Raw genomic sequence first — 13,610 nt, forward strand, 5'->3', positions numbered from 1 at the left:
GCCCCCAGGGGTGGGTGTTAGGTAAACATTGTCAGCCATGCAACAGTCTCCAGCAGAGAACTGTGTCTCTGCTCATCAGGAGACCTTCTCTATGACCCCCACCTCTCTGCCTTAGCATTCCTCTGCCACACCACCTCCCTGTCCCACCTTGTCTTCATCTCTTCTGCCCTCCCCCGTCAGCCCTGCCACACATCCATCTCTTCATGTCCTGTTCCAGCAGCTTGTGCGGCCGGCTGGTGTCTCCTTCATTGGAGACAGCCTATCAGGGGCCTCACGTCATCCGTCTCCAAGACCTGATTGACAGGTCGACCTCAGAGATTACTAGCTACTATCAGAGAAAGGGGGGTTTTATGCCCTCGCTAAGTGGATGCTCCTTTCTCTCAACATAACACTGGTTGGGAACTGGAAACTGCTTTAGGCCTCTGAAACTCTGAAGTGGCATTTTTATCTGTCTGGAAGCTGCTCTGTTGATTCACTACAAGGTCTGCAGGGACAGCGTACCAGACAGTGACAGATATCAACTATCTTGGTCAGCTTAGGCTCAGAGAGGAGGAGAAAACTTTGGGCTTGTTGGTCTTTTGCTGTAAACATCCATCCGGTTTCAGCTGTCCGTCCAGGCAGTTTGGAATAACAGCAGAGAAAAGTGTCGAGCTGCTATCAAGGTCCAGATGCTTCGTTCCCAGGTTCCATACTGAGACCTTCAACCCCAATATTACCAGTGTTTTTCTCATAAAAACACTTTCAGTGCAGGTTAAGACTTGTTCCAAGAAAATAAAAAGGTGTCTCGTAGATTTAGACACAAAAATGAAAAGCAACAAATCATAAAAATAAAACTAATATTTCTGCATAAAAGTAATTTATTATAGAAAAGTTGCATAGTTGCACCCGACCTCACTATATGACAGATTCATGTCTGCACAGTATATAAAGCTGCAGCCAGTAGACGGTCAGCATAGCTCAGCATAAAGACTGAAAACAGATCTATCTGAAGTTTACCAACTAACAATATAGTTTAATATAGTTGTTATAGTTAAGCAATAGTTGCTTAGTCCTTACAAAAATAAAAGTTTAAGGTGGCTATGCGCTATACTTTATCTTGACTGGCAGGGCACTCGCTGTCATATTACACTTCTGACACATATGTGTGTGCAAAAAACTTCTCAGCCCCTTGTAACTTGGGATTTCAGTGCGCAGATTTCAAGAACAGCTATGATATTCTAACAAAGAAAAATACATAATCCACTATATGCATCTCTCTACAGGTTCGTTTAAATAACGTCCAAAATTAAAAATAATTGGAGATGTGAAAGTGATATCACCCGGCTCTTGGCAAAACTTGTCAAAGTGTCCTTGAGCAACACACTCCCGGTGAGTGTAGGCGAGCTGCATAGCAGCTCCCCCATCAGTGTGGGATTGTGAGTGTGAATGGATGAATGAGAAACAGTGTAAAGCGTTTTGAATGCTAATAGGCAGAAAGGCGCTATATGAGTGCAGAGCATTTACCATTATGAGTTGGAGCCATTTAAAGCTGATAAAGCTGCCTTCTCCACTGCTCACTATAAAATACAGCAGCATTTTGAAGCGCTCTGACTTTAAAGGGGCAGTTCAAAAGTTTGGGAAATCCACTTAATTGCCTCTTTCATATGAGATGATTAAATGTAGCCTAGAGCCACAGGACGCTCAGCTTAGCTTAGCGTAATGACTGGAAACAGCTGACTTGATTCAGTCCAACAGTAAAATATGAAAACATAAACCAATCAAACTCATTAAGTTTTTGTTTTTTTTCCTTCAGAATATAGACCTAATCTTGTGGACTATTAGTTCTGTCAGATTTTTCTTTTAACATTTTTTTAGACATTTGAATTAGAACATAAATACAGAATATGCATCTGTTAAAAACTGTGCTTCCTGTGGGAGCCTGATAAGCTGTTTATTATAAGCTCCCTTGTTCTACATGTCCTTCACCAGAAACTTCTTTGGCCTGAAAAAAAAAAAAAAAAGTTTTCCAGGTGGTGTGAAGCTGGCCATCTCTCAAGCCTTCGTCATTGCTCTCTGTCTAGAACATGGAGCCCTGGGATATTTGTGTACCATGTATTGATTTGGAGGTACAACCCTTGGCTGTAAAACAAAGATAAAGAAGTTAGGCATTAACTATTTTTCCAGGGGTCACTGCAAGCTTTTTTTTTCACATAGCTAGAACCCACCTAAAATAAGAAAAAAACAAACAAACAAAAAAAAAAAAACACCAAAATGACTGCCCATGTGATGGACTCTGGAATATTGATTTTTTTCTCGGAACAAAAAAAAAAAAAACTTTTGCAATCAGTATTTCCCTCTGAGCTCAGATAGGGCTGCTACATTCCTGTCTACTCCCTCCAAGGTTCCTGCCTGCTCAGCAGAGGCAAGCACCTGTCAGATGTAGGCTTGTTTTGTTATACAAGGTTTCTTTGTAGGATTTGCTGCCTCCGTAAAATACCCATTTTTCCAGTAAGGGGAAGAAATTGTACGAAACAAAAAGGATCGCTCAGGGGAATTCGGGCTTGGGGGGGGTTTACTTTGTTGTCTCGATCTTAGTTCACAAGGATTACAGGCTGTTGAACTCTCCATTCAGTGGCTTAAGACTGATCCTAAAGCCAAACTTGTTTAGAAATCCTCGCCTATACTATGCAGGGGGACTAGTGTCATCAACACCAACTTGTTTGCCCGGCTGAAAGTTAAATGTGATGAAGTTTGCACATGTTGATTAAGTATGTCAACCCCATTGTTCCGTATACTTTTGGTGGCGTGAGACTAATCACAACACACAGCTCCAGTATTGGCTAATAATTTACAAAATGTACTAGTCGCTCTGATTAGAGATTAGTGTTTTATTTAGCTGGAAATGAATTTTTAAAAGTGAACATACTATGTCGTCACAAGTTTGGTTGTGTGTTAATTAGTTTTAACCTAAAGTACCTTGTGATTAACACATTTTGACTGAAAATTAACATCTATTTGTGTTTGTAATTTGCCCAATCACATTAATAGATTGCAGCTTTTCTAGCACCGTCAGGAATCTCTTCAATCTCAGCATCAAAGCACTAGTCAGTTTACTGCCCAGGCAAAGGTTGTACCTCCATTGTTTTATAGAATTAAGTAAGCAATTATGATAACCCACTGTTTCAAAGATAATGGGATGATAAGGTTCTGCCAAACTCGCTCTGTAATTCGTCCTTATGCTGCTCTTCCTGAGGAGAAAATCAGTATCTTTTGCACTTAGGTCACTTCGGCCTCTCGGTGCGCCAAGTGTTTATTTTACCTGTTGAGCATTAAAAGTTCCAGATGTTCCATAGAAAATAATAATAATTATAATCTAAAAACACACTGCGTAGCCACACATTGTAATAACCCCTGCTTGGCTAGTGGCATTTTATCAAAGCTCATAAACCTTGAATGACTATATATTGATAAAGACTGTTTAAAGTGTCACTGGAACGATAACATTTGCACTGTAAATGTGGCTCGCATGCTGTGATGATAAGGACAGTACTGACTAGGGCTACAAGCAATAGGTCAAAAACCAGAGAACATTTGATTTGGGGACTTTGAAAAGACACATTTGTTAAAATCTCAATCAAATTAATTAAACGGTGCTGCCGCGTGGTGGATTTTCAATTCATGCAATTTTGCAATTTGAACTGAAAACGATCAGTGTACTGTGACGGGCTGATTCTGAAGTGGGGCACTGGAGCAAAAGATATGAGAAAATGCTGATTTAAAAAACATCAAATAAATAAATAAATGTAATTAAATTATACCGTCCCTTTCTAACAGCCTACCAGTCAAAACCCCCCATTCATAACATGGGTTTTTAGGACATCCTATTGCTATTTTGGGGGGGGGGGGTTCACATCGAAAAGTTTAGGAACCCTAGGTGTAAAGTAAACTTCTGCACAAGCTGTGATCACCCCCATGTTCTGACTGTTAACAAAACCTACTGTATGTGCAACGTTTTTTCTTGTGTTACACATAACAACCTATAAAACATGTGTACAGAACTTAACTTTATTTGTGTTATCTTGTTAAATGTGTATGTCTACATGCATGAATAACAACAACGCACGCTAAGAGAGAGACGGACAAGTAGTTTGACACTTTGCCCTGATCAATATCTATAAAGCAATCAGCATGTCAGAGGCCTGTAGGTTGAGAGGAAGGATCTGTGGGGAGGGTAACTGACTTTATGGCTTTACTGTGGGAGGTATAGGACCGCTATTTTCAGGTACCCCCACCCACAGTCTCACACAAAGTAATCCCCACGTTTGAGTCATTTATATTTCATTCACGTTTACCATGTCTGGTATCTGCTAACATTTGCCCTGTAAGTGCAAATGAGCCTAAATTAAGGATTGTTAAGCATTTGATGGGTGTAATGGCTCTGTCAAACTGAGGACAACTTGATAAAATGTCCACAGTTACCTGCCTTAAGTTGGTCCCAAAATAGGGCATAGACACAAATCCTTGGGCCCTTCCCTTCTTCGCTGGTCCTCAAAGAGTCTGTCCAGATCGCCAGATTGCACTTTGCTCTGCCTGACCATAAACTGAGACAATAAATTCAACCAGACTTCTGAACTGCGTGACATGAGAGAGACAACGAGTGAAGAGACGAGAGGACCTTCAGACAGAGAGCAATCAATTCCTCCAACATGGCAGGATAGCTGCTAGTGGGCAAAAGAGATGGGAAGAAGAATTTCTCTCCTTTTCTTTATCTGCGTGCTATTACTAAATTATTGAGATGAATTGATTTCTGCAGCTGTGGGTTTAAAGAAAACACTGATATTGAGAACTTGAAATCTGAAAATATTAAATAATGTGTTGCAGAAAACAATGATTTAAGGTCTACATTATGGCTTAACTTTCCTATCTTTTATGTTGGTCAAAAGGATTTTATTTACCTTTAGGGCCTAATATAAAACAATAGAAAAACATATTCTATGTACATTAGGTACAGTAAACCTTTTTTGCTTTTTTGGCTCTTGTTGCTTGACTTAGTGTGAGTGTTGCTCAGACAGTCAAATGAAATGTTCTTTATCACATTCAGAAACACGTGGGATCAGAAAATATAAAGTTCAAGTTTTGTACCAAGATTTGGTAGTAAATTTAAACTGCTGTATTTCTTGTTGGCAGCCAAGGAATTAAGAACTGTGTGTGAACGTAAGCCTGAGACAACTACAGCATAACCTCTACATGAGTGATGGTGCCTATGACTAACTTACACACCAAAGTGCATGAGTGAGTGGCTAATTTCACATTCTCTATGACAGGAGAGAAATTCAGTATTTACCCATTGGATGCACTGCCACCTTGTGATATAGTTTAAAACCTGCATGTCAAAACCCTCAACAGAGCTTCACTTCACAGCAAATGAGCAGTGAATAAATTCAGGTCATAACTTCAAAATTCAAGGGCAAAGCCTGCAGGTGGACATGGACCTTCCTCCCCTGTGGTATGCTGACTCCACTGGCAGATGGATCACTGACCCTTCTTAGTGATCTCAGCAGAGGCAGCAGAGCCAGGTCAGAGTCATTTTCCTGAGCGTGGTTGCCCACTCACCTCACCAGGGGATCAATTCATCTCTATCTGCTGCTCAGTCAAGCTTGCAAGTGCCGGCCCAACATCACTCACACTTGGTGGGGCAGTCTGTGGATTAGTTGACCCCCCTAGTGTGGGAGTTAACGACCCCTGCAGCCTAGTCAGCAAATACTTCAGCCTTCAAGCAGCTCAAATCGGCAGGCGTGGCGGTCAGGGATGCTCCCCAGGATCAGGCCGGGCCAGTGGCGAGATAGTGTCGTCTCCGACACCCTGACAGTCAGTCATCATGGCAGCATAGGCCTGCACTCAGTCAGAGTGATGGACAAACAGCCAGGTCCTGAGATTTACCTCTGAATGTCTCTGTTCAGCTTCAAGAGAATTTTAACAGTCTAATTTTGTAAGGTTTGTGAGTCTGGCCTAAATCACATGGCCAACAAGTGTGTGGACATCAGAAAATTACATATGTAATATGAGACTTTGACATCCTTCTCTATTCTATAATGGCTGTTGACAAGATTGTAATGGAAGGGTGAGTTGGCTGGTCACACTGCCTCCACAAATGTTTCTACAAAGCAAACAACTGTCAGAAGGAAACCCTATGCTGTTATTCCAATAAATCTAATCCAATATAGATTACAAATATTAATATTTCATTGAACTGGAACTAAGGGGTTTAGCCTAAATTACGGCGCATAACTGCAGAAGGAAAACACTTTCTATGCAAAAAAAAAAAAGTTAGCAACATCTCCCTTTCAATCACCGCTGATAACAGTAAAACATAAACCTTATGATGCCCTTTGTTACAAAGACAGACTTGAGTATAACCACAGACACAACAGCAGACTACACACAACTCTCCAGGCTTTGTGCCATGTGAAAGGGATCAGATGGTGCCAGAGCTCCCCACAGTCAGTGTGCTTTGAAGGAGTGAGAGGTTGACAGCATGATGAATGTTTAATTATGAGCAGCTGCATACTGCAGCAGAGCGAGCCGAGCCCAAAGATGTCCAGGTTATAAATGAAGTAGTCAATGAGCAAGAACATAATTGGCCTTTGGTCATAATTTCTTAGTAGTGGGGAGACACCTTGTGGTATGTCCTACTGTCACACTGCTCGCTGGAGAAGATGCATCAATCTATACAGCCTTCTCTCATCTCCCGTGTGGTTTTTTTTTTTTTTTTTTTTAGTTCTTGCTCGTCTCTCACGCTCTCTTCTAATAACATAAATGACATATCGCACGCTGGTGCTGAGTCATTATTAAGTGTAAGCATTTTCAATTATCCGACACCTCCCATCTCTGCCGCTGTGACTCCTCCGTGAGGCAGACGCTGCACAGCAGGAGAAAAGCAACAAAATGCTAATTCCCTGCTTATATAAAGCCAACTACGTTTGAACTCCCACTTGAAAAAAACAAACAGCACTTGTCCCACGGCTCATTAAGAACTTTATTTCAGTATGGTTGTTTTAAAAGCACTTATTAGCAATACAGACTGAACAGTTTTCATGATGCATGTCGTACTGCATGTGTCAAACATTCATGCGAAAGAAAATACTACTGATACACTTCAACAGGACAGCTACAAGTATTGAAAACAAAGTACAAAATAGGCTTTTTCATAACAACCATATCATGACAACACTACCGTAAAGCGTATTAGTGCATCCAGCTTAAGGTTTTATCATGATCAGTGAAAAGAATGGAAACTGTACTCAAAAAAAGTCACTTTCAGTCCTAAAAAAAAAAAGGGGAGAAAAAGGGCAAAGGAAGCTTATATGCACTTGCAAATTCCCACATAAGGGACAAAGCTGGCCACCTTGCTGAGTTTTCACATGGGCAACTGCCTTTTAAAAGAGGTGAGGCAAGTTCTGTCTTAGAAAATCATTAGCTGTCCTCCCAAATAAAACACTGGTGAACAGATACTTTGCCTATAAAATGTCTCTCTGTTTCACAAAATGAACGCTTCAGGCTTACGGAGTAACTTCAGAGAAAAACGCTTCTACTGATGATTGCTAGAAAGCTACTGCCGAAACAAAAACAAAAAACAAACAACAACAACAACAAAAATACCACAAACATATCTAAACATTAATATCAAAGCAGAATGTTTGAGAGATCTTGAGGCTACATATTAGGAAGGCAGTGATACCTATAAATCCTATTTTTGGGCAGCAATAGAAAATAATTTATTCAACATTTTAATATTAGTGTTTTCGTATTGTACACTTTCGCTCAACAAATGTTGATTTTGTGAAAAGTAAATGCACTTAAATTAAAAAATGTAATACAAGATAAAGAGCACCTTATACCCATACATATTTTTGGAAGAAAATGGCACAGTCATAGTAAATTAGCAATGCTTATTGAATTGTATTTTTGTTTTGGTCAGATAATACCTCCAAATTTCAAAACAATTTAACATCAGGATGTGACTAGGTGGCTCTTGTTACAAAAATGTTTGCATTGTGTGGGTCAGTGTGTACAACAAGTGCTGATCAGTGAACAGAAGCTGAAAATGTCTGTGTTTGTCTTGAATCACTAAGCCAAAAAGGTGATGCAACATTACCATTGTTTCTTGGTACAGCTTGATAAATAAAGTATGGGTGTGGTGCGCTACATGGCAGTCAGACTACTGTGTGTTATAGCACTGAGCTAAGGGTGAACCTCAAAAATCAGTGTTGCAGAGAGCTTCTATTCTGACTCAGTTTTTCTAGTGCAAAACTGCCGACAACTGCGAGAACAGTTAGCATACAGTGTGTCACAACAGCAAAACTGAACAGAGACATGAACCTACAACACTCTCTGAACCTTTAAACGGTGCAAACCTGTCATACTGTCTGGAGAAATTAGGTACTTAAAATCCACATCAGGAGCTTCTGTAAGCAATACACTTGCATAAAGATATACAAATACAGTAAAACATGGCTGCAGCTGGCTTTGGCTGCAACAGAAACATGAGAACTTTACATGAAATGTAACAGACCAACCTCACGTCCTCTACACTTTGAATTTATCCTGACAGCGGTTCCAGAGTCAAATCCAGACACAGGATTTTGCTCTTTAGTTCAGACATGAAGACAGAAAGAAGTTCCAAGGATCAAATGAAAACAGATTAAGGAATGAGAAGGAGACTGGAGGAAAAGACTGACACTGAGGAAAAAGGTGACATCTGTGAACCAATCACCTTTCTGGCTGCATTTAGGAAACACAATGATAAAACAGCAACACAGATAGCACTAAGTCAATTCATTTTTTCCCTTGGTTTGTAGATTCCATGTGAACACAAACCATTGTTGTGTAGGATAAGACATTTGAGGATGCCCTTGGCTGGCTGACTCGGGTGCTGTGAGGATGTGGTTGGGAACTGAGTAGAGTTCTGTGAGGCGTTTTAGTAGAGGAGGATGCGGCGCTCAATGGCCTTGCGGCAGATAGGGCACTCGCTCATTCGGTCCCCGCACAGCTGGCAGGTTCCATGGCCACACATGAAGATCATGTTCTTCAGCCGGTCTAGACACACCGGACACATGGTCTGCAGAGAAGTGAAGAAAAACAATCACAGTTCGCGTTTTGCAGCTCTGCATAAGAATATGACGTTTTACAGCAGTTTTCATCACTTCCTGATGCAACTGAATTTTATTTTCCTTGGACGTTCATGGGCCACACCTGTCTGTATCTATGTAAAGTCAGAGTGTGTACACCCTAGTCACATAGTGTTATCATGTTTCGCTTGTTCAAACTTCTTAAATACTCTTTTACTTCTTTGTAGGAGTAGTGGTACTGTTAGACAAATATTATTCGGTTAGGGACTAATGATGGGACCAAAAAAAGCATTATGGCTTTTGTAAAAATCAAGCTCCAAAGCAATATTACAAATCACAGATAAAAAATAAACTGCCCTATGGCAAAAAGAATATCTCTTAATATTAAAGGCCTTTGGCACAGTAGATCATGATATTTTGTTATTGAGATATGGCTGTATTGAGATTGTTGGAAGATTATTTCCCTAAACATATGTTACAATTCAAAAGTACAAATCAGATACAACCATAACACATGGGGTAACTTATGGGGCTACTTATTCTATTCTATAAAATTTGTATTTAAGACCTTTCAGACATCTGTGATACATACTAATACTGCTTGCAGATAATACAAAGCTTTTAGTGACATCAGGACAAGCAGAACTTATGTGTGAAGCAAAAAAGGTCCATAAAAATATGTAGTAAGATTTCAATAGAAAACAATTCTATGTAATGCAAAAAAAAACGAAAAAAAAAAACTTTGATGACAAACTTCGATGAAGAAAATGACTTCATGATTTTATTACTAAGATAATTAGGTCTATTGGTATTAGAAGGAAAATATCACATATAACTAATCAGCCATGGTGCCTCACACTATATTTAATCTATCTTTATGTAAAATGTTGCCCACATCTTTTCACAAACACTATATCTCATATATGGATTATGAAATGTAGAGAGAGTATCACACCCACACTCTGTTTACATTGTGTTCCCACCTGTTCCTTGATATCTTGGAGCTGTTGCTGTAGTTTCTGTACATCGGCATTGACGTTGGTGTTATCCTTGTCCCTCTGCAAGGCTGGGATGTTTCCACTGGCTGTTTGGACACAACCAAATAACACAAGCACAAGCAGATAGAAGAAACTGAATTCAGTAAAAGTCCGAGGGAATAAGCAAATTTACACTTCACATTAGTGGCAACATCAACCTTCACCCTTTAATACTGATAAACTATGCTGCCAATAAAACAGAAATGCAGCCACACCAGCATTGTCAGTCTGAAACAACCTGGGAGCTGTATCATAAGCTTTGTAAACCAGTGAGCACGACAAACACATGCACTCTAAAATGTACTTCATCTGGCAGATCACACTCTCTAAGTCTGTGTTGGCACAGCACTCAACTTTTCAATGACTCAATTTAATAAATGCACACTTGTAATGATATAAAATATAAACTGGGACAGGACAAAACATCCCAGTGTGCTCTTGTCATTGTATGATCCACGTTTGCATGTTTATAACAAAACGGCGTGAATGTATTATTATTTTAGGGCTCAACAAGAATTTGCTGGACTCAGGCCCTGTTGGAGAATCCATTCCAGACTGGCAAACATCTGCCAGAAATACTAATCACCAGGGTGATTCTTGGCATATTTATCGTAATATTATAGAAACCAGCATCTAATACTTTGTGTGTAGCGCTGAAGGATAAGGGAGGGGGTTTAATCGGAGGTGACAGGGGCCAGGGCAGCACTGTGGGGAGCTCTTTAAAAACAAGGCTCTGATAAGGGAGGGGATCATGGAGGTATACTTACACCAACTTAGTGCCAGATTGTTGGGCTGGAGAAGATCCTGCGATCCCCCTGCCATAGTGTTAGAGCTCCCTGCTGGAAATAACCAGTCACATTGTTATAGCAGGAGCTGTCCTCACCAGCTCAGTAGTTGGCTGGAGGACCAAAACTACTCACTACAGCCTCTAAGAGAGGTTCAGAAAAATAATCTGAAGAAGAGGAAGCTAGCATGTAGGAAACAGCGAGCAGGGAAGAAAGGGAAATAGAGCCACTCCTATATAGAAATTGGTCAGTGCTTAAGCATTAGTATAATGCTTGTGCCTGATGGGTTAGAAGTACATTATGAAAACCAAGCACCAAACTAGAGAAGTGGGGACATGAAAGAATCAAAGTGACAGATTTGTTTTGTGCCCTAGATTTTAATAATCAGTGTTGCAGAGAAAAAGGGAAAACAATCAATGCTGCCCCTTGCATGAGTGTATGTTTGGGTCAGCATTTACTTTTCTGTCCAGTAAATACTGCGAATAAGATTTGCATGCCAACAAAATGACATAGACAAAAGTAAAATTATTATTAAAGGGGTAAATGTTAAGGTAGTGAACTTACAGCAGATTCCCTTTTAACTCAACATAAAAAGTGAAAAAAAAAAAACAACAAACAAACAAACACTATCAAAGTAACCACTAGTGAGATGCAGGGTTAAAATAACACTTAATTATTTTAGGATTTGCCCAATTTGAACTTTTTGAGACCACAAAAACAGAAATTTGGAGAGCAGTATCTCTGCATACTCTAGATTTAGGCGCGATATGAAGGCTGATTATGAAATGAAACACAAAATCGTGGCAAATTTTTATAAAGAGAGCCAAGCATTAGTGAGGCCACCATTCACTACAGCCAATATTGAAAAAGAAGTTGGGATGAATGAAGTGGTTAAGATGGATGTAAGGATAAAACATCTCAGATCAAGTAGTGGAGAAGTGACTGAAAAGTGAAAAAGGGCATTTGACCAAATTTGTCGATATCTAAAGTGTCTACAAGGATGAAACAAGAAAATAAGGCATCAGTGATGCAATCTATTAAATGCAAAAGCAAGGAAACAAAGCAATAGAAGAAATGAGGGGGGTGTATTAAAAGGGAACATGTGGAGGATTCACTCACTAAGGTCATCATCATCATCATCATCATCATCATCATCATCAGCGGCATCATCCTCCATACCTTTCCCTCCACAGCAAAGAACGAAGGGGGTGCGGCGTTCCACCACAGCCCGGCACTGTACGCACTTCTTCATGAGGCTGGCACAGTCTAGTGAGAACAAAACACATACTGGTCAGTATGAAATGTATTCACATACAAATGGGCCACATTTGAACAGTAGGTGCCAAAGTCAAGATTATGATATACACAAACGTGTGTAACTTACTCTCACAAGCGCACATGTGGCCACAGGGCTGGAACAACACAGCTGCCTTTTTGTCGGAACAGACCACGCATTCCTCAATCTTTGAAAGTCAGAAAGCAAAAGAGATGATTAAAAGTGTCCACCCTCTCTGTGTCATATCTATTTCTAGGTAGGACAGATAGAAGCAGTGCTTCTGGTACCTTGGTTCTTGACTGGACCTGATCCTTGCAGATGAGACACTTCTTGACACGTGGTGAGCAGAGGGAGCAGGTGGCAATGTGACCGCAGGGTCCGAACAGAGTGTCCCTCTTCATGTCTGAACACACCATGCACTCCTCCAGTGACTCGATGTTGCTGTTCAGAGATGGGCTGCGGGTTCCCACTTGGCCACTGGAACATTTACAAAACCATGTGAAGAGTGAGAGATGCTGACAAAGAACAGTGGAAATAGTGGGAGGCCGAAGAGACTAGAAACAGAATCAAGAAAAGGCAAAAAAAAAAAAGGAAACTAAAACTCAATAGACTCATCTAATGACTTTTCCTAAAAATGCTTTCTTTTTCTCTTCCAAGTATTGTTGTATTGTTTAAATATATGCTGTAGGCATATATTTAAAAGCATCAAGAACATTTTTTAAGTTCAGTCATTTCATTTGCACATGTCAGTGAATGAACTGATATTCTTTATTTTAAATTGTTTAAGCCATACAAATCAAAATAATGAAACATAACTACGCACATTGCCATTTTTTCACTTCCCGAACTGCCTCATAGCTCCAATTTTTAAACTAAAAGAAGGCAGGTTAGAGTTTTCCCAAAAATGTCAAACTATTACTTTAAGGGTTGTTTACCTGCTCTTTTCTTTGTGACATTTGGCCAGAGCCTTGCATAGGCTGGGGTCAGGACACAGGTCTAGAGGGGACTGGCCCTTCTTGTTACGAATGGTCAAGTCTGCTCCGTTAGCTGCCAGGAAGCAGGCGATGGATGCAGCACTCTTCTTTTCTGCCCCCTGGGTGCCCAAGCCCATGATTAACTGTGGATAGCCAGACAAACACACACAAAAACCAAGAGATACGTCAGGCTTTTGACTTTTGAGTGTAATCCTGTATTTTGTTTCCACATTTATACATTCATTAAAACTAAAAGTAATATGGATTTTACTATAATTTAGGTGACTTCAGAGTTAAAACCAGATGAACATGTCAAAGTGCCACCAGATCACCACTGGTTACCCAATCAGAGATACTTAAACATGACTGTCACGCGGTGTCACTCCCTCACTCCCACTGAAAATCTCATTACCTGTCCAGCTCAATGCCTC

The 13,610-nt window shown here is 40.2% G+C and overlaps 1 protein-coding gene across 6 annotated transcripts in view; it reads right to left on the reverse strand.

Moving 5' to 3' along the window:
- Positions 1–6,991: 6,991 nt before the first annotated feature.
- Positions 6,992–13,610, reverse strand: part of mib1 (MIB E3 ubiquitin protein ligase 1) — a 53,054-nt gene continuing 46,435 nt past the window's right edge. Inside the window, exons 16-22 of one of the 6 annotated variants that reach the window (XM_067529396.1) lie at positions 13,141–13,322; positions 12,493–12,682; positions 12,314–12,392; positions 12,109–12,195; positions 10,912–10,980; positions 10,091–10,191; positions 6,992–9,097 (exon numbers count right to left, since the gene is read on the reverse strand). In XM_067529396.1, coding sequence (XP_067385497.1) covers positions 8,957–9,097; positions 10,091–10,191; positions 10,912–10,980; positions 12,109–12,195; positions 12,314–12,392; positions 12,493–12,682; positions 13,141–13,322 — 849 coding nt within the window. In that variant the 3' untranslated portion in view covers positions 6,992–8,956. Of the gene's footprint in view, positions 9,098–10,090; positions 10,192–10,911; positions 10,984–12,048; positions 12,196–12,313; positions 12,393–12,492; positions 12,683–13,140; positions 13,323–13,610 lie in introns of all 6 variants that reach the window. The other 5 variants (XM_067529395.1, XM_067529394.1, XM_067529393.1 and 2 more) reach the window with 5 other exon arrangements.

This window comes from Channa argus, chromosome 14 (assembly GCF_033026475.1).
Source record: "Channa argus isolate prfri chromosome 14, Channa argus male v1.0, whole genome shotgun sequence".
In the NCBI taxonomy this organism is placed as follows: Eukaryota; Metazoa; Chordata; class Actinopteri; order Anabantiformes; family Channidae; genus Channa; species Channa argus.